The sequence below is a fragment of the Typopeltis vanoorti genome, chromosome 19 (genome assembly GCF_054136105.1).
Source record: "Typopeltis vanoorti isolate ZY-2024b chromosome 19, IOZ_Tvanoo_1.0, whole genome shotgun sequence".
In the NCBI taxonomy this organism is placed as follows: domain Eukaryota; kingdom Metazoa; phylum Arthropoda; class Arachnida; order Uropygi; family Thelyphonidae; genus Typopeltis; species Typopeltis vanoorti.
The window spans coordinates 4,962,134-4,982,536 of NC_143567.1; the positions used below are offsets into that span (position 1 = coordinate 4,962,134).

General features: G+C 36.8%; 1 protein-coding gene across 1 annotated transcript in view; it reads right to left on the reverse strand.

Annotated features, from left to right (window-relative positions):
• The window catches only part of Dlg5 (MAGUK family member discs large 5), a 440,912-nt gene that overhangs the window by 275,167 nt on the left and 145,342 nt on the right, over positions 1-20,403 (reverse strand). The window contains exons 9-11 of the mRNA XM_090409542.1: positions 19,923-20,094; positions 19,755-19,829; positions 5,745-5,961 (exon numbers count right to left, since the gene is read on the reverse strand). Of these exons, the coding sequence (XP_090265668.1) occupies positions 5,745-5,961; positions 19,755-19,829; positions 19,923-20,094 (464 nt within the window). The remainder of the gene's footprint in view (positions 1-5,744; positions 5,962-19,754; positions 19,830-19,922; positions 20,095-20,403) is intronic.

The window sequence follows — 20,403 nt, forward strand, 5'->3', positions numbered from 1 at the left end:
GATAGTGTATTTCCCACCCTGACTTGAAAGTTCGCCTGAACAGAAAGTTTTTAATAAATATAGGAAGGTGTCCTTTGATATCTAGGTTATAGAGGTCTTTTAATATGCCATATCTCCAGGCTGTGTCATAAGCTTTTTACATGTCAAAAAAAAAACTGAGACAAGATGTTCTTGCTTCAGAAATGCATCTCTTATACAAGTTTCTAAACGATCCAAATGGTCTAAAGTTGATCGATGTCTACGGAAACCACATTGTGTACTGGAGAAGATTGTTGCTTTCTAAATACCAGAGAAGTCTGGCATTAACAATTTTCTCTAGTATCTTACAAAGACAGCTGGTCTTTGTAAGATACTAGAGAAATGGTTCAGTAATTATTTGCTTGTGTTGGATCTTTTCCTAGTTTTGGGATAGCAATGACAAACTTATGCCAAGAATTTGGAAACTCTTCCTCTGCAAGTATTCTATTGTATAATAAGAGAAGAAGATCAACAGAGGATGATGGTAGATGTTTTATCATTTCATAATGGATGTCATCAGGCCCCTGCACTAGGGTGAGATTGTAGGAGAGCTCTTTTCAGTTCTTTCTTAACAAATGGCTGATTATTTTTTATTATTACGTGACACCTCCAGGGAGTCCAAAGACTCATCGAGGGAGGGCATCTACTCTGCAACTCTTTGTCTCCACTATTCACCCAATCCATGAACTACAATGAACTGCTACTACACCAATGCCATCTACCATCCCACCACCACCTTTTTCACAGATAATCACAAACATCCATTCCTACGGTGGGATTCAAACCCACAGCCTTTTAGCTGGAGAGCAGATACGCTAACCACTCGGCCAACCAGGTGAGCAATATATTATATGGCTGAAGAATGTTGGTAGAAAAATTAAGCCTTTGTTTCTCTTGCTGCTCTTTTAGTATTAAAAATTCAGGAGAATATGAAGCTGTTGCTGAGATTCTAGCAAACGTTTCTCCCAAAGTATCTGCAATAGCTTTGGGATCAGCAATAACGCTTCCATTATGGTCTAAGGTAGACAAACAATGTGTTCTATATCTGCCTTTCATTTTCTGGATTTTATTCCATACAATTTTTGGACTGGCCATTTGACTAATTGATGTAGTAAATTGGATCCATGATTGTTTTTGATCTGATGTCTTACATAACGTGCTTTGGCTCGAGCACGCTTGAAAGCTCTTAAGTTTGATGTGATGGGCTATCTACGAAATATGCCCCAAGCTCTGTGTTGATCTTTTTTGGCTGTCTGACATTCTGGGTTCCACCAAGGCTTTGGGATAGATTGGAAACCGAGATGATGTTTTTGGGATGGAGGCTGTTGCTGCCTGGACAATGCATTCTGTTATATATTTTATCACTTCATTGATAGGTGTTTGAATGATTGCATCAGCATTAAATTTTGCAAGATGAGAGAAAGTTCCAGTCAGCATGGTCAATTTTCCATATAGGTATCCATGTGGGTGAACATGGTTCCTGTGAAGACATTGTGCAGAGAACAGGAAAGTGATCACTTCCATATATGTTCTCTTCAACGTCCCACATGAGTAGTGGAAGAATGGAGGGGAGCAGATTGTAAGATCAATTGCAGAATATGAACAAGTAGGCATATGGAAGAAAGTATTGAGTTTATTATTTAAAGGGGAGAGGTTATTATTATCAAGAATTCTTTCAATGATTCGACCTTGTCTATTAGTGTTGGCAATATCCCATAGAGTATTGTGACCATTAAAGTCACCCATTAAAAGTATGGGTTCAGGCAGTTGTGAGATAAGGTTATCAAGATCAATTTCATTTAACTCAGCATTTGGTGGTAAATAAATTGAACAAACTGTAATAAGAAATCCCACAGAGAAGCGAATTGCTACTGCTTCCAGAAAAGTATTAAGTTGGACCTGATGGAAAGGAATATGACTGCCCACTAGGATAGCTATTCCTCCATGAGCAAGACCACCTCCAGTTCTATCCTTACATACAACAGTGAAATTCCTAAAGGTACGGTCCTCATTGGGTCTTAAGTACATTTCCTGTAGACAGAAACAGAAAGGTTTGTGTTTCTGCAACAACATCTTGATATCGTCAATATTTTGGCGAATCCCACGACAGTTCCATTGTAAAAATTTTCCCATTGTCTTGATTTTATTGACTTGTCTGGTTTTTGGGAGGTTGAGGGCTTACCTTTGTCAGATTTATATTTATCCACTGTTTAGGGAAGTATGGATGGCCAGTGTCCATCTCTTCCTCTGGTAGAGTGTTCAAAACATCAAATGTGTTAGGGTCAGTTGGTATGTTTAGTTTGCTTTCAGTGGGTACCGAGGTATCCATTTTTTCTGTGCGAGCGTCTGGTGGTTTATCTTTGAGTGATGTCTCCGCCATAATTTTTTTGACAGGTGAGTTTTCATCGAATGGGACCATTTTTGAAGTGGAGTAAGGCCAGATGTCATGTGATTAATGCGCTCAACAGAGAAGCACTTGTAATCGTAAAGTTCAGACATGGTGAAATTATCATATGGTGGAATAGACATACATGTTTGAGTTGCTGTTGGCACGTTTTTAATTGTTACTTTTTCAGCATAAGAGGATCGTAGAACAGGTGTAATGGTGGCCAGCTTTCTTTTTGCATCCTGATATGTTACGTTTTGTTCTGTTTTAATTTTTTGCATCTCTTTTTCATCTTTCCATTTCTGACATACACCAGAGTAAGCTGGATGATCTCCCTGACAATTGACACATTTAGCTTTTTTTTTCACAGCAAGATTTATTATCGTGTTCTTTATTACCACATTGGGCACAGGTAGTAGAACCAAGACAGGCAGTTTGGGCATGTCCATACTAACAGGACAGCTGAGATACCCTGCTTTTACAGATGTCGGAGGCCTATGTGTATCAAAAGTAAGGATGGTGTTCTTGGTTGAGACCAGGCAACCATCCTTACGTATCAGGATTCACCTCACACCCGTCACTCTTTAATTTTTAAGCACTGAACATATCGCCTCATCAGGAACATCAAGGAGATCCCTTTCTGATATCACTCCTCTACTGGAATTGAATGTTCTGTGAGGTGTTACTGCAATTTGTATTCTACCCATTGTCGTTGCTATTAGTAGTTTCTCGGTATGTTGTTTACACATTGTTTCCACGAGGATATCACCAGAACGCAATTTCTTGACAGTTTTGGGAGATCCTGCCAGTCCTTCTAAACCTTTTTGAATAAAGAAGGGTGACATTTTCCCAATTGGTTTTAAACCTGTTGCATGAATGATTAAAAAGGTTGGTACATTTATGTTAGTATCCGATATCTTTTGTTTCTTGCTTCTGTTTCCATATGCTGTATCTATAGTATTAGTACTTGGTTGGGACTTTGTTAGGGTCCGTGAAACATTTGAGGATGAAGGATTCGTATAGTTAAGGAGTTTTTAGTTCAGCACCAGAGCTCCCGACCCATGATGGAAACCCACTACCCAGCAAGCAAAGACTGCACTCAGGAGTGGAACACCAGGGCTATCCTGAACGCTATACTGGCACTGCAGCAGGTCTAGGATTCCGACTCCGGACTATGGGGTGAGAGACTTACTGCAACACCGTTGATCCTTGCAGGCAAGCACACTAGCCGATTGATCCTGGCTGGGCCATCCAGGACCGCCCATCTTGCCAAAGCAGGAGCCAAAGTAGTGCAAGACTACCAGGATCCCCCTTTCCGGATGTCCATAGGTCGCACCGCATGGCAAACATGGCATTGGATCCCAGTGATGGTGGTCTGGAAAAAGGATAGTAAAAAAGATTCAGGAGAAGTAGAGCAAAGAATATAGGAAGAAAAGCAAAGATAAAGAGGAAGAATGAAAAGGGCCAGTACCATCACTGGGAGGTCCCCTCCACCACGAATAGGTGCGAATGGAGAACCTATAGAACAAGTAAAACATTTCAACTACTTAGGCACAATTTTTACTGAAGATGGTAATTTGAATGTGGAAATAGACAAGAGAATAACAAAGCTGATATGGTAGGAAGTCAACTGAATAAATTCATATGGAATAAGAGAGAAATTAGTCAATGCACTAAATTAGCTGTATACAAGACAGTGTTTAAACCAATTTTAACTTATAGATCTGAGAGCTGGGTCACAATAGTAAAACACTTGGCCAAAGACTAGAGACTGCAGATGTGAGAGTGCTGAGAAAGATTTGAGGTGTGAAAAGATGGCATCAATGGCAATATCATATTAAAAACGAGGATATTAGGAAAGAACTTGACATTGTCAGAATCCAGGAATGCGTCAGCAGAGCTAATCTAAAGTTTTTATGGTCACTTAAACAGAATAGACGAGGAAAGATTAGCACTTATTTTAAGTGTTCTCTGCCAGATTGGCAGGAAAAGACTCAGAGTAAGACCAAGATGTAGGTAGATTGATAAGGTAAAAAGTGCCTTAGAAGATAGAAATATAAGATCTGATAATGTTTGTCTTGCCAGGTAACAGACTGATTTGGAGGAAAATTGTAGATAGGAAGTTAGTAATGATGTAAATTTTTCATGTAGTACTATCATATCCTGTACATCCCTTGAGGGAATTTGGCAGAAATTTGATGATAGATTAAGAGAGAAATTAGTGAAAACACTTGGCCAAAGACTAGAGACCGCAGATATGAGAGTCCTGACTGATTTTAAAGATCCTGCCAACCCTTTGAAACTCTTTTGGATGAAGAAGGGTGGCAATTTCCTGAGTGGATGCTCACCAGTTGAGTGTAATATTAAGAAAATTGGTGAGTTTGCTGCTGTCTCTGATGTTTTTTGTTTCTTAATTTTGTTTTCAGCTGATGTTGCAATGGTGTCTAAACAGGGTTTGTTGTTTGTTGTCCATACCAGAGCTCCTACTCCCCACAGACATCCATTCTCTGGCAAGCAATGAATGCTCTTGGGAATGGAATATCAAGACTATCCTTGGATGCTATACTGCACCACAGCAAGTCTTGGACCTGTCTCCGGACCATGAGAAGGAGACTTAATGCAACACTGTTGACCCTTGTAGGCAAGCCACTAGCCAACTGATTCTGGCCAGACCATATTATCAAAGCAAGGACCAAAACAGTGCAAGACTACCATGATCCCTCTTTTCAAATTTTATTTATTCCTATTCTTGAGAACATATTTCCTAACCTAGTAATCCTAAACGACAAATCCAAACTCTAGATGCTCTAAAAAATGTTAATCTTAAATCCAAGATATCAAGAAATCATATATACAAACAAAGTTTATGCAAACAAAGTTTGTGCCTGAAGTATCTTTCAGGACTGGAGCAACTCGTGGCAAAGGTGATATAAGTTCTAATCACTTGCATCAGTATCCCATAATGCACTGAGACAAGTGATGAGAACTTATACCACCTTTGCCACGAATTGTCCCAGTCTTGAAAGATACTTCAGGCACAAACTTTGTTTGCTTACACTTGGATAATGGATTAAACCGAGTATATATAATTTCTTGGTATCTTTAATTAATAATGTAATTTTTAATTAAAGTTTGCTTATACTTGAATAAAGGATTAAACAATTTCTTGGCAAGTATAATTTCTGCAAATAATTTTCTTGCTTATGTTTTTTAAAATAATATTTGAAATAAATCATTTGTACTGCATTTTGGACAACATTTATGCTGCATAAACCTCACAGCAACATAACCCGTACAACACTCCAAACTGCACATTTGGAATCAACATTTATACACCTACCTCAATTCCTTTAATTCCTTAGAAGCTTCATTTTTTTGGCGTTTAATGTCATCTGAATCTCTTAAAGCTTCTGCTAAATCACTAACTGCTCGATCACGTTCTCTACGCAGTTTATCACAGAGTGTTCGTATACTTTCCCTTTCTAGGACAATTTTGTCCCTTTCACTGAATGCCCAATCGCGACGACGTTTACAGACTTCAGCTTCTTGCACAGCCTCTGAAAATTACAAAAATCAGTATTATAAATTTTCAAAAAAGTATTTTACATTTTTATGAAGGCACAAATGTGTGCAAGAATATATATAAACTATATAAGCATTAAAGACAACTCTGTTCATCATAATTTCAATACCCACCAGCATCATCATCGTGAATTTTCAAAGGCATTTGAAACTGGACCAAAATATTCAAATATTGCAGAAGTTGATGATTTTAAATACATTAATGTAATAAATAAATTATAAGTGGTTCTATACTGCAGTCATTATAACAATGCAGCCGGAAAAAAGACTAAGCTCAATTCCCAACTAAGATGCAAGGAGAGTTTATAACAGTTAATCAACTGAAGGCCTTATACAAAGTGAAAGGTGTTTTCTCCAAATTCTTTTCTCAGGTTTGAGACTACCACTCTGCTTATTGGAGGATTGAAGTGGCTTGAACAAGTTCTAAATTTGGTCTCTAGAGCATAGTTTCAGGATTATGTAAAAATCAATAAAATAAAATATATCTACTCTATAATAATCTGAAACAAATCTGAAAACAAACCCCAACTCAACATCACCAGAGTTAAAGATCGCTACTATCAACGTAAGAAGCCTGAATGGCAAAGAAATGGAGCTAGCTGAGGAATTAGATAAGTAACAGATCGACATAATAGGGGTGACTGAAACAAAAAAGACCAAAACTGGCGAGATCTTTCTAAGCAATAAATACAAAATGTTATATTCAGGCAATGACAATCAAGGAAAAGAAGGAGTAGCCATAGTATTCAACACAAAATACGAGGCTAATCTTCTTGAATGGCAGTCAGTCTCAAGTAGAGTAATGTGGGCAAATATGAGAATGGGGAACTGGACAATGAGACTTATTTGTGCCTATGGTCCCACAGAAGGTTCTACTAAGGTAGAAGTGGAGGAATTTTTTGAGGCTTTAGAAAAAGCAACTGACACAATGAAAAAGGAAAAGTTGGTCCTTGTTGGGGATCTAAATAGTAGAGTAGGAAATGATTGTGAGACATACAAAAATATTTTGGGAAAATTTGGAGAAAAGAGCAAAGCTAATAATAATGGCAAATATCTGTTGGATTTCTGCTCAGGATATGGACTGGTTATTACTAACACCATGTTCCAACATAAAAATGTGCACAAATTCACATGGAGAGAAGAGGCTAGGAATAAGAAAAGTCTCATTGACTATGTTATTGTTGATAGTGATGTTTTCTTCCTGGTGCAGGACACCAGAGTGTACAGAGGATTTGAAATTGGAAGTGATCACTATTTAGTCTTGAGCAGGATAAAATTGAATTTCATATTGAAAAGAATGACATGTAAGAAAGTTTTAAAGCGAATAAAAGTTGAGCAGCTCTCAGATGTGAATTGTAGACTAAAATACAGAAATATTATTGAAAAGAAAATGAAAGAGTTTGAGAACAGGAATCAAACCTTGGAGATTCAGTGGCAAACTCTGAAGGAAACATTGATTGATTCTGCCAGAGAGGCATGTGGTGAGGTTGTCTGCAAGGATAAAAAAATCAGAACTCCCTGGTGGACACAGGAAGTTAAAGATGCAGTGAAGGAAAAGAAGAAAGCTTATCAAAAGTTCATGGCAAATAAGTCAGCTTTTACTCTTACAGAATACAGAGACAAATGTAAGAAAGCTAAACAGTGTGTAAAACTAGCTAAACAAAAGTCATGGGAGGACTTTGGCAAGAATATAGAAAATAAATATCAAGAAGGTGGCAAAATATTCTGGAGGTTGTTGAAGAAGCTTAGGAATGGAGGAAAGAGTGCTGTAAAAGGAATTAGAGATGATAAAGGTGAAATGAAAACAGGAGAAAAAGATATCCTTGAAGTATGGAGTAATTACTTTGAAAAACTGCTAAATGAAACAAGCAGTGATGACAGCACAGTGATAAAAAAACACTGACCAGGCATGCAGTCAGGAATACATATCCATACTTGAAGTAGAAAAAGCCATCAAAGGCTTGAAATGTAGAAAGGCAGCAGGAGTGCAGGAGTAGATGATATTCGACCAGAAATGCTGAAGTATGGTGGTATAAGAGTCTTACAGTGGCTGCACTGCATAGTTCAGAAAGCCTGGACAGAGGGACGAATTCCCGATGATTGGATTAGAGCTCTCATAGTACCCATATATAAAAAGGGAAATAAAACTGAATGTGAGAATTACAGAGGTATTTCCCTACTGAGTGTTCCTGGCAAGATCTATGCAAGTATACTTGAGAAACGTTTGAGAATAATTGTGGAAGAAAAGCTTGGTGAAGAACAAGCTGGATTCAGGCCAAATAGAGGCTGTCAGGATCAGATCTTCACTTTACGACAAATAGTCGAGAAAGCATGGGAATATAACAAAGATCTGTATTTAAGTTTTGTCGATTTGGAATAGGCATATGACAAGATGCCAAGAGAGAAGCTATTCAATACGCTGCAGTTATATGGTGTCAATGGGGCATTATATAAAGCAATACTTAGTCTTTATTTGAGTTGTGAGTCAGCAGTTAGAATTGAAGGAAGTACAGGAAGATGGTTTAATGCTAAATCTGGTGTGAGACAAGGATGTACATTATCCCCTTTGTTATTCATTATCTATATGGATCACATTATGAAGGAATGTGGTATTAAACCTGATATCAAAATTGGAGATGTTAATGTCAGCTCTTTGCTTTATGCGGATGATGTTATACTTCTAAATAAATCCGCTACAAGTCTGCAAGATTCTCTGACTAAATTGAATAGCTGTTGTAATAGATATGGTATGAAGGTCAGCAATAAAAAGACAAAGACAATGAAAATAGGCAGAATCATTGAAAATGTCAACTGTGTTGTGAATGGAGAACCTGTGGAACAAGTAAAACATTTCAGCTACTTAGGCACAATTTTTACTGAAGATGGTAAACTAAATATAGAAATAGACAACAGAATCAGCAAAGCTGGTATCGTGGGAAGTCAATTGAATAAATTCATATGGAATAAGAAAGAAATTAGTCGGAACACTAAATTAGCTGTATACAAGACTGTGTTCAAACCAATTTTAACTTATGGATCTGAGAGCTGGGTCAGAAGTAAAACACTTGACCAAAGATTAGAGACTGCAGATATGAGAGTCCTGAGAAAGATTAGAGGCGTGAATAGATGGCATCAATGGCAATGTCATATTAAAAATGAGGATATTAGGAAAGAACTTGACATTGTCAGCATCCAGGAATGCGTTAGCAGAGCTAATCTCAGATGGTATGGTCACTTAAATAGAATGGGAGAGGAAAGATTAGAAAAACAAGTGTTTTCTGCCAGGTTGGCAGGAAAACGACCCAGAGGAAGACCAAGATATAGGTGGATTGATACGGTACAAAGTGCCTTAGACGATAGAAATATAAGATCTGATAATGTTGGAGTCTTGACAAGTAACAGACTGATCTGGAGGAAAATTGTAGATAGGAAGTTAGTAATGATGTAATTTTTTCATGTAGTACTGTCATATCCTGTACACCCCTTGAGGGTACATGGCAGGAATTTGATGATGATGATGATGATACTCTATAATATAAAATGATAAGCTTTTTTTGTAACGTTTTTGTATCAAGTTTTTTGTCAAGTTATTTGAAACGTTTTGAAACTCAGAGCTACCCTGATTGTTGAGTCTTCAAAATTCGAGTCATTAGAATTCAAGAACAGACCTACCAGTCCAGAACTCAGGGAGGTGGCCTCCCCACCATGAGTTCTGGACTGGTAGGTCTGGAGTGAGCAAAGTTAACATCCAAAAAGTGCGTGATTTCATCAAAGATTGATTGAAGATGAACTGGGGATTCCAAATTCAACTGTGCACAACATTTTGACTGAAAGTTTGGGGCTTCTTAAATTGAATTCGCGATTTGTTCCCCACAAGTTTACCGATGACCAAAAAATTTATCGAATTGAACACTGCAAGGACCTCATTAAAACCGCTCGTAAGGACTCAAACTTCCTTGAAACAATTATTACTAGTGACGAAACGTGGTGTTTTGAGTATGAGCCCGAAACAAAGTGCCAGAGTGCTGAGTGGAGACCACCAGAAGAGGGAGCATCTGAAAACAAATTGCTTGGAGAAGTCAAAAGTAAAAACAATGCTGATTTTTTCTATGATTCCAAGGACATTAGCCACAAAGAATTCATTCTGCCTGGCCAAACAGTCAATGGTGAGTTTTATCTCAAAATTTTGAAGCGATTGATAGCGAGAATTCATAGTGTATGGCATGAATATTGTGACGACCAACAGTTTCTCAAAACCCACTGTCACTCTTGGCACTGAAACTCAGCTTCTAATGAAACAAATGTCATAAACAGTTGACACAACACTAATGAAGGCTGCCACTTTCGACAACAAGATACAACAGGTGGCGCCACTAGTTTCTTCTATTTTCGAAAAGTTCGGTTTCTTTTTGGACAGAGGGTGTACATAATGTATTCATTTTTATTCAGGAACAGATATTTTTCTGTCTGTTGATTCTGAAGACTGGAATGAAAATGTTCCTATACTGTGAAAAACATTCCAAACTCAACAGACACTCTACTTCAGAAGAAAGAAAAATAAGTAGTAATCACAAAATACACTACAGTGATATTTACAGTCTATGTCCTATAACTGGAAGGACACTTCAAAATGAAAAACACTCCCTGCCCCATAGACTATGCTGCATGTATGCATGCAAGCAAAAGAGATTTATTGTAGCACTAAAACAGCAGCTAATTAAACTAATAGCAGCTAATTAAACACATTTGTTCTAACATCCTCTTTCAAATTTTCAGTTCCAGAATTTATGTATAGCAGCTGTTTATAATGCAGTCATTGGATAGAAAAAGTATACAATTCACGTAAAGCAAAAAAAGATCAATATGAGAATATATAACTTGAAATCAGTTTGAATTACATTTTAAATATCCAATATCATCAAGACACTTCACAAACGCTAATTTTATAAATTCTACCAAAAAAGTTACAACTAATATGGCGTATAAGTTTTGGCAAAATGTGACCATCCTGACAAAGAAGCGACATGCATATGCTAAAGCTAGTTCCTGCATATGCTAAAGCTTATTAAGGCATATTCTTGTAAAACATAGTATACAATTTTAAGACAATCATTAACATTCTACAAAATCATCCAATTCTACTACTATTCAGAAAATAACCAGAAATGTACAATCTCTTTAATGCATATCCAAAAATATCACAGACAAAATGTCTGTGGTGGTGAAACAGCATGACTACAAAATAGTTCTTGTACTTAGGAAAAATTTCCTCAATGCTAAAATTGCCTAAGCAACTTCATATGCTTATCAAGAAGCTGAAAATATCTAATTTTTAAGTTCAATGAAATTAAAATAGCACTAGTTTAGATCAATGTTTCTGGAGCAAATTTTCCTTGAAGTCATAGCATTTCGTGTCTCCGCTGATTACGTATTGCTAAAGTGCCTCTGATAATACTAGCTTGAGTGAGTGTACATAATGTTCATGAAGTTTGGTGCTTCCTTTTACTTTTCCCATTCAGTCAGCACATTTTGGTTAGGTTCTTATTCAATTCTGTTGGCCTTGATCCCAGGCTTGTATATTTTTAGTCAGTAAATCATTTACATGTATTCCAGTCTTTTTTTTTTTTCAATCGACAAGGGACTTCCTCCATGAGTTCAGACGACGACCCACACATTCAGAACGGCTCGCATCCCGTCAACCATCTCCCCGACCCCCTTTTCCCATAAACCCTTCCCCTAAAAAACAGGAAGGGGAAGGGTTTACGCTTTTTTTGTAGGGTGGGAAAAAGATGAAAAAGGGGGCTAAATATAGAAATATTTTCAGCCTCCTTTTTCACCTTTTTCTCACCCTACAAAAAAGTGCTGAACCCACCCTTAAAAATAATATATGTATATATTATATTAAAAAAAATGGTTTTTTTTCAAATTTTTTCAAATTAATTCTCCCACATTGCCTAAGCCCCCCCCCCCCCCCCATCAACACCATAACAGCAGAAGTATGCACACCAAAGAAAGAAGACAGGCAACAATATCCAAGAAAAGGTATGTGCGAATTTTCTTCTATTATGCTACATATACAGGGTGTTCGGGATAAATTTGACATATTTATAATTAATTATATTTTTCCGTAAGTTACATGTATTAACACACACTTCTCTTCATTTAAAAGTTTGGACCCTTCTTCATTCATATACAAGATGTCAGAAAGGATGGATAGCTGGAACCCACCTGAATCATGGAAGAGAATAACTTGTATCATGATGATTCGTGCCCGCCATCAAAATAAGGATATTACGACTGCTGCCCAATGCTCCCTGAATACAGTAAAAACAATCAGGCATGAACTAGAGACTTGCAATGGTGACTACGAGGATGTAGCAAGAAGAAAGATCCCTAGCAGACGATCTGATTGCGTTCGTACAGCAGAATTCCTCGCAAATCTGCAGGAACAGGTGTTGAAGAACCCTGGCATTGGAATTCAGGCTTTGTTCGTGGAGTTGCTAACTGTAGTCAAGCCCTGGATAACAAGGGTAGCCAATGGTAGGCCGTATGTATGGCAGCAGGATTCGGCCCCTTGCCACACCTCTGGGAAAAGTCAAAAATGGTTGTCTGAAAATTTCTACGACTTCACCAGTCCAAATGTTTGGCCTCCAAACTCCCCAGACCTTAACCCCATGGATTATTTTGTATGGGGCGCAGTTGAAAAAGACACCAATCGCACTTCCAGTAATACAAAAGCCCAGTTAATGGATAAAATTAAAACAGTTTTTGCGGCCCTTCCCAGGGAGACTGTAGCATCAGCTTGTTCGAGGTTCCGAAGCAGAATTGAAGCTGTGATCGAATGCTAATGGTGGTTATTTTGAGTAAATCTTGTTGATAGTATTGTAATTAACTCTGCCTGTAATGTTTTTTTGTCAATTCATTAAATTTAATAGATACAAAGAAGATTTTCTTTTTCCTTACGAAACTGTCAAATTTATCCCGAACACCCTGTATTTGTCTCTAAAATACATCTGCAATGCCCTAAGAATTCTTGAGTAAAAAAACAATGACATAAAAAAAGGGACACTCCTAAACAAAAGCAGGCAAAATAGCCATAAAAAGAATAGTTTTTTAAGAGGAGTAACATGGGAGTTTTCCCAGAAATAATACTTTTTTTTTTTTGATTCCAGAAACTGATTTGAATCATAGTAACAAGTACAGAAATTTGAACACTGATATAAAACAGCACTTGGGATGAATTAAATGTTAGTTTAATGACTGCTACAACTGAAGTGAGCTGTAAATTCAATGTTTGCTGAGTGGTGAAGAAACAGATTTGTCTCTTTATTTAGTTTATTAATTTGAACACTGATATAAAACAGCACTTGGGATGAATTAAATGTTAGTTTAATGACTGCTACAACCGAAGTGAGCTGTAAATTCAATGTGTGCTGAGTGGTGAGGAAACAGATTTGTCTCTTTATTTAGTAGGAGAGATTTCTCTTTATTAGTAGTAGTAAATAGCAAAGTGGCAGTTCATAACTTCAGAAATCACACAAATACGGTTAACAAGAACAATTTAATTTAAATTAATTTAAAACACAAATTAATGCTCATAATACATGCTTTGACAACTTCATTAGCAATAAATCTAGCCTTACAATCACATATAGAGTGTATTCTTACTCAGTAAGTCAGCTTCTCTGCATAGCTCAGACTTCAAAGGTTAACTCAAAACAGCCCACAGGTAGTTAAAGGGTGCAGCATTAAGCTTAAAACTTATATTGCTCAACTTGAGTCTTGTTTGTTTAGTGTTAATTTTAATAAATGAACTCACAATACAGTACACTGAATCAATCAGCATACTTATTCATTTTAACAAGATACACATTTTGCTATGAAAGGTCTTTACTCAGTTAAATGTTAAAATTTAATAAATCTTACACCATTACTTTTTTCTTTAGCATCAAGATATTATTTTACTTTGCTTAATTCATAGGGTATTTCAAACAATCCAGCTAAAACCATGAGAAGTGGAATCAAGGGAGGGAACTTCTTCCTCACTACTATTGTATATATAAACAATCACTAGACCATCCTTATGTACAGCAGAGCTGAAGTCGTTACTTTCCATCAAAAGAAAGTTTGTCTTCTGTGAACCCTCACAAATTGATCTCGATAGCTCATCAACTCATGGATCATGACTGGACTTACACCTGAAGTATGTATAAATGTTCATGAAGTTTTGTGCTTCCTTTTAATTTTCTCATTCATTCAGCACACATTTTAGTTAGGGGCTTACTCTATCCTATTGGCCTTGATCCCAAATTACTCATTTTACAAGGAGTCATATGTGGCTTACAACTTCCATACACTTCCAACTATCATTCAAATCCATCATCTTTCAGGTTTCATATAGTTTGTATGAAGTTTACTAACATAAGGATATGAAAGGCCATACTATGCTAATACAAAAGTTAGAGGCACCATATATTTGACAAGAAATTATATTCTTATTTTAATCCTAACCTAAGTGTAAGCAAATAATGTTTGCATGTAAAGTATCTTCACAACTAGGCTACCTGAATATAGAAGCTGTTGACTTCATATCTATTGTCACAGTATCCCATAATGCAAAAGCATTATGGGATGGACCACCACACAGAGCAATTTCAACCTCTACAGAAGCCTTGTCAGAGGAAGCTAGACCCAGAAAGATAAGGTTGAATGAATGTAGAAATCATACTTTTCCTATACAAATAGTCGTCTTATTATTAAAATATTAAGATCCAAAGTATTTAAACTTTGGATCTGAGACAGTGGTTGAAACTTTTTTCACTTGGTTACAGAGTAAATGACAATAATAAATTTAGTTTAATCCTTTATCCAAGTGTAAGCAAACAAAGTTTCCACCTGAAAATATCTTCAGGACTGAGGTAAGGTGGTACAACACTTTGGCAACTCGCAGCAAAGGTGGACCAAGCTCCATCACTCCTTGTCTCAGTATCTCCCATAATGCAAAGCACATCTCCTTGCGGACATGTGTAATGCTATGCATTAAGGTAAAGGGCCACTACCCAGATCAGTTGACCTTTATTGAGGTCTCGTCAGTGGAAGGCAGACCCAGAAGTGGTGATACCAAGGCAGAAGCAATAGGAGAGGTCATATTTTCTTATAAATTTACCTCGTATAGGTAAATATGACCTCTCCTATTGCTTCTGCCTTGGTATCACCACTTCTGGGTCTGCCTCCCACTGACGAGACCTCTATAAAGATCGAAACCGGTCTGGGTAGTGGCTTCCCTTAATGCATAGCATTATACATGTCAGCAAGGAGATACTGAGACAAAGAGTGATGAGAGCTTGGTCCACCTTTGCTGCGAGTTGCACCACCTTATCTCAATCCTGAAGATATTTTCAGCCGCAAACTTTGTTTGCTTACACTTGGATAAAGGATTAAACTAAATTTATTATAGTCTAACCAAGTGTAAAATAAACTTCCAATAGTAAATGACATTTGAGAAGAAATTATATTATTATTATTACGTAACACCTCCAGGGAGTCCAAAGCTTCATCAAGGGGGGAGGGCACCTACTCTACAACTCTCCATCTCTACCACTCCAACAACCACAACTACCGTCATCATCTACACCAATGCCATCTACCGCCAACCACCAACAGTATTTTCACTAACATCCATGCCCACAGTGGGATTCGAACCCACAGCCTTTTGGCTGGAAAGCAGATATGCTAATCACTCGGCCAACCAGGATTGCCCAGGCCCAGAAAGATAAGGTTGAATGAATGCAGAAATCACATCCTTTTCCTATACAAATAATCGCCTTATTATTCAAATAATAAGATCCATAGTATTTAACTTTGGATCTTGTATTTATATTCTTGTTTAATCTTTTATCCAACCATAAGCAAACAAAGTTTGCACATCACAATGTGTCCATTAAGTAATGAGATTGATTTTTTACAAGACAGCCCTTTGAATAAAAGTAACAAACGTGTTTATAGTTTTGACCACTAGAGTATGCTGTCATCACAGGTGCAACTTTCAAGTCAAGTGACACAGCAGTTTCTGTGTGGCAACCGTGGAAGTAAAAGTGTGTGAGTGGAGCAAATCAGAAGTTGCATCATGAAGCAAAGAGCTGTGATAAAATTTTACTGTAAATTAGAAAAAACTACTACAGTGCAGCAGTTTTTCCTAAGTGTAGCAAGACCTAAAAAACATTTACAGTGATGACTGTCTCAGCTATGGACAGGTGTTCCACTAGTTTTCAACATTTAAAGAGGAGAGAGTCCTTAGAGGATGAACCACGCTGCAGACAGCCAGTTTCTGCATAGACAAATGAAATTGTGGTGAAAGCTAGGGAAATTGTTGCCCATGGCAGGCAAATAACCACTAGGCTACTCGCTGTATAGCTTGGAAATGGCTAGATTAATCTTAGAAAGAGATTTCCACAAGATCAAGATTTGTTTAGTGCACTGCATGCTGCTTGTGAAGCAGTTTCTGACTTCAAAGTCAATCTGTGTGATCAAACATTCTCACTACTCACTAGATTTGACTCCCGTAGATTTTTTTCTCTTCCCAAAGATAAAATGTGCCTTGAAATGGGAAACACTTCAGCGACATCCAATGTGGTGTAACCCAGAGACTGAAGGAGGTTTCCATCCAGGACTTCCACCGTGCCTTTGAATATCTGTACGACAGATGTAAATGTTGTGTGGAGTTGAAGAGAGAGAGAGAGAGAGAGAGGTTATTTTGAATCTGTGTAATCGACAATTCCAAATATAATTCTTTGTTTTGATATAATAATTGCTGTCTCATTACTTAACAGGCACACTATGCATCTTCACAAGTAGGCTACTTGTATATAGATTCTATTGCCTTCACATTCATTTGCCTCAGTATAATTACTTTGTAAACAAATGAAAAAAACTTTTGACTATTTCTGATCCACAGCATTTTAATAATTAGGTTATAACCTTTTCACTATCTCTCTTTCCTATACAGATAGTTTCACTATCTGTATAGGAAAAACTGCATCAATTCAACTTTCTTCCAGATCTTCCTGGGTCTGGCTTTCACTGATGAGACCTCAATAAAGGTCAAAAGTGGCCTGTCCCATACTTCTGTATACACGTAGTCTAGTTGTGAAGACACTTCACACACAAACTTTGTTTGCTCGAGCTACTTGAATATAGAAGTATCACCTATTACCCAAGTGTAAGCAAACAAACTTTGAACGATGACTGTACATCAATTGTCAGTATCCCATAATGCAAAGCACTTCCTTTCAGACATATATATTGCTATGCATCATGGGAAAGACCACCACACAGACCAGTTTTTAACCTTTAAGGTCTAATCAGTGGAAGCCAGACCAGACAAAAGGGGGTTACGTTTTCCTTATTGACTATTCACCTTTTGTATAGATGATGAGAAGCACTGTTTTTTTATATTCATGCTACATGTCTTTTGTTTCTTACTTCTGTTATCAAATGATGCATCTGTAGTAACTAACTACAAGAGTGGGAGCTTGTGAGGGACCCTCGTAAATTTAAAGATGGAAGATTCATACTCAAAAGGATTTTTTTGTTCAGTGCTACAGATCTCCACCCACTATGGAGCTACACATAGAAACAGCTTGTTGAAAGCAATAAATGCACTCAAAGGTGAAATGCTAGAATTTACCCTGGACACCATACCAGCACTGCAGCAAGCCTTGAGCCCCTTCCCTAGAGCAAGGGGTAGAAGACTTAGTGCAGTGCTGCTGACACTTACAGGTGAGTCCAATAGCCAAATGATCCTGACCAGGACATCAAGGATTGCTATCTTTCCAAAACAGGGGACAAAGTAATGCAAGACTACTGAGATCTTCTCCCTTTCTGGATGTCCACAGGCCATACTGCATGGCAAATGCAGCAGAAAAGTGTTGGATTCTGGTGATGATAGTGTGGAAGACAGGAAAATAAAAATGACTCAGGAAAGGTGGAGTGAAGAATATGGAAAGAAAAGTATAGAAACAGAGAAAGAATGAAAAAGGCTAGAATCATCACTAGGAGCCCTCCACCACAAACAGGTACCACATAACAGTAATGGGAAGGACTGATGGGAAATGTTCAATTGTTTAATGACATGCAAAGACAGATAGGACTTTTGAGATTGCTATAATGCCACTAACATGCAACATGTACAGAATGACTTTAAATAGGCTGGAAATCTGGCAAATGATAATGGTTGTAAACTCAATGTTAGCAAGTATAAAGTTATACACTTGGAGATTTCCAATAGCATATTATATTAGCAGGATTGTGATTGGAGAAACTGATGAGGTTGGTGATCTTGGAGTTATGGTGGCAAATATAACTCAGAAATGATTGCAATCTGAAACAAATAATGAGAATAAAGGGGTCATTTTGTCTCTATATAAGGCCTTCATATGACTACAAGTCACATGTATACATATTATTCTGCAGGGATTTGGTCTCCTGGGTTCTGAGGTAAGGAAATAATGAGGATGTAAAAAAGTTGCAAAGATGACAGGATTATGAAGTGTAAATTATGAAAATAGGCTAAGAAAGCCTAGACAATACACACTGCAGGAGAAGAAGTGATATCATATAGACAAACTACATGAACATTCATTGCAAACCTATGCAAAATAAATGTGACTATGTGCAAGCTCCATAAAAGAGCTCATTTCAATGGTGTCATTTATTAAGAGTCTTGACAGTTATAATTACATGTTTCTAAAAGGAAAGTTTTCTGGAAACAACGAAATATAGATATATTCTTTTGTGAAATGTAAAAGAAACAAAAAAGTTACTTCACTACAATACAGAAATGCAATGAAGAAAAAAAAAAAAAAAATGGCAATCTTTCATAGCAAGAAGGTAATGCCAGAGCAGCTTTGAAAGCTCAGTTCAAGTGAGCTATAACTATGTCACACATAGAACTCCAAACATTAAGAGGATATGATACATAGTATAAGAATTTAAAAAAAAAATAATAATAATAATTATGCATTCTTCGGATATTTATATGAATAAAGAATTAATTCAGCACATTTCTATATCTATATGTGAATATTATCCTACAACTGAAAACCTTCATATTTCTCCCACTGCTATACAAGGTCTAGAAACACCCGGCGATTTACACTTTTTGGATTTCCAAGTATTTGTCTCTATGCTCATTTCCTCACTCATTGACATATTTATTTTATTCATTTAGCATATGGCTCAGACATGAAAAGTTACATCACATTAATCCTTAATATATATGAACAGAGTAATAGACATGTGTACAATAATGGTTATATATTCATTGACATAATCACTGTACTTCTCACTCAAATCTAAGCATGACCTCAACCTTGAAATGCGAGAAATTGTAGTACAAAATGTTAAAGCAAGTATAAAATATAGATTCCGTAACTTATAGATTTTCATTTTTATACAATCTAATTTAACTGCAGCCTCTCCTCCAAAATGCCTCATAACTCCTGCAATAAATAAAAATATTGATAAAACACATCAAATTTAAATGCAGAATAACAGAATCATTCCCAACTAATTTATGACAAATTAAATTCAAATCAGAGACAAAGTAACTTTTGGTTCACAAGAAATTTAACTTCAGTGAAAAATCTAATTTATGCTGTAGTCAACAAGTTTTAGATTATATAATATTTTTTGTTTACAATAAAAAGTTATGAAATGACAAAAATAAAATCATATTCTGAAAAACTATTAAACATATATTTAAGCTCACCAACTAATTCTGTCTGTAGCCTCTCAATTTGCCTTCGCAAACTTTCTACTTCTCTGTTTGCTTGATCCAAATCATCTAACCACTGACCATGGCTCTTCATATGATTATCAAGAGAAGTTATATCCCACAGTTGAAGCCCTTCCCTTTCTTTCCTACTACCATCATGACCTATGGATTCCCAGCGAGATTCATACTTCCTGGATATCCAGTCTTTCTCTCTTTGCCCATCTTCTCGCCCAGTGACATAATCACCGTATTTCTCTCTCAAATCATTGCATTCTTTTAAAGCATGATCTCGATCTTGAAGGGCTGATGCTATTTCTCTCCTCAAACTTTCAATCTGTAGAAATCAAAATTATATATATTAAAAATTGATAATACAAACAAACACAGATTATAATCAGAGATGTCTAGGGAGTCAAGCACTCAACTGAGGAAATGTACATCACCCACACCAGCAGTTATACCATCTCTTAAACTCATGCACTAAATACTTCAACAGGCAAACTGTTCCACTCACTCAATGCTCTGTAAGAGAAAAACATAGCCCTCACACCCTTCTTTTTAGTGCAATATAAACTTCCACAGAAGTCCCCTCCCCTGCCATCCACACATCTTCTATATAACAAAAAATTTCATCAAATGGTAT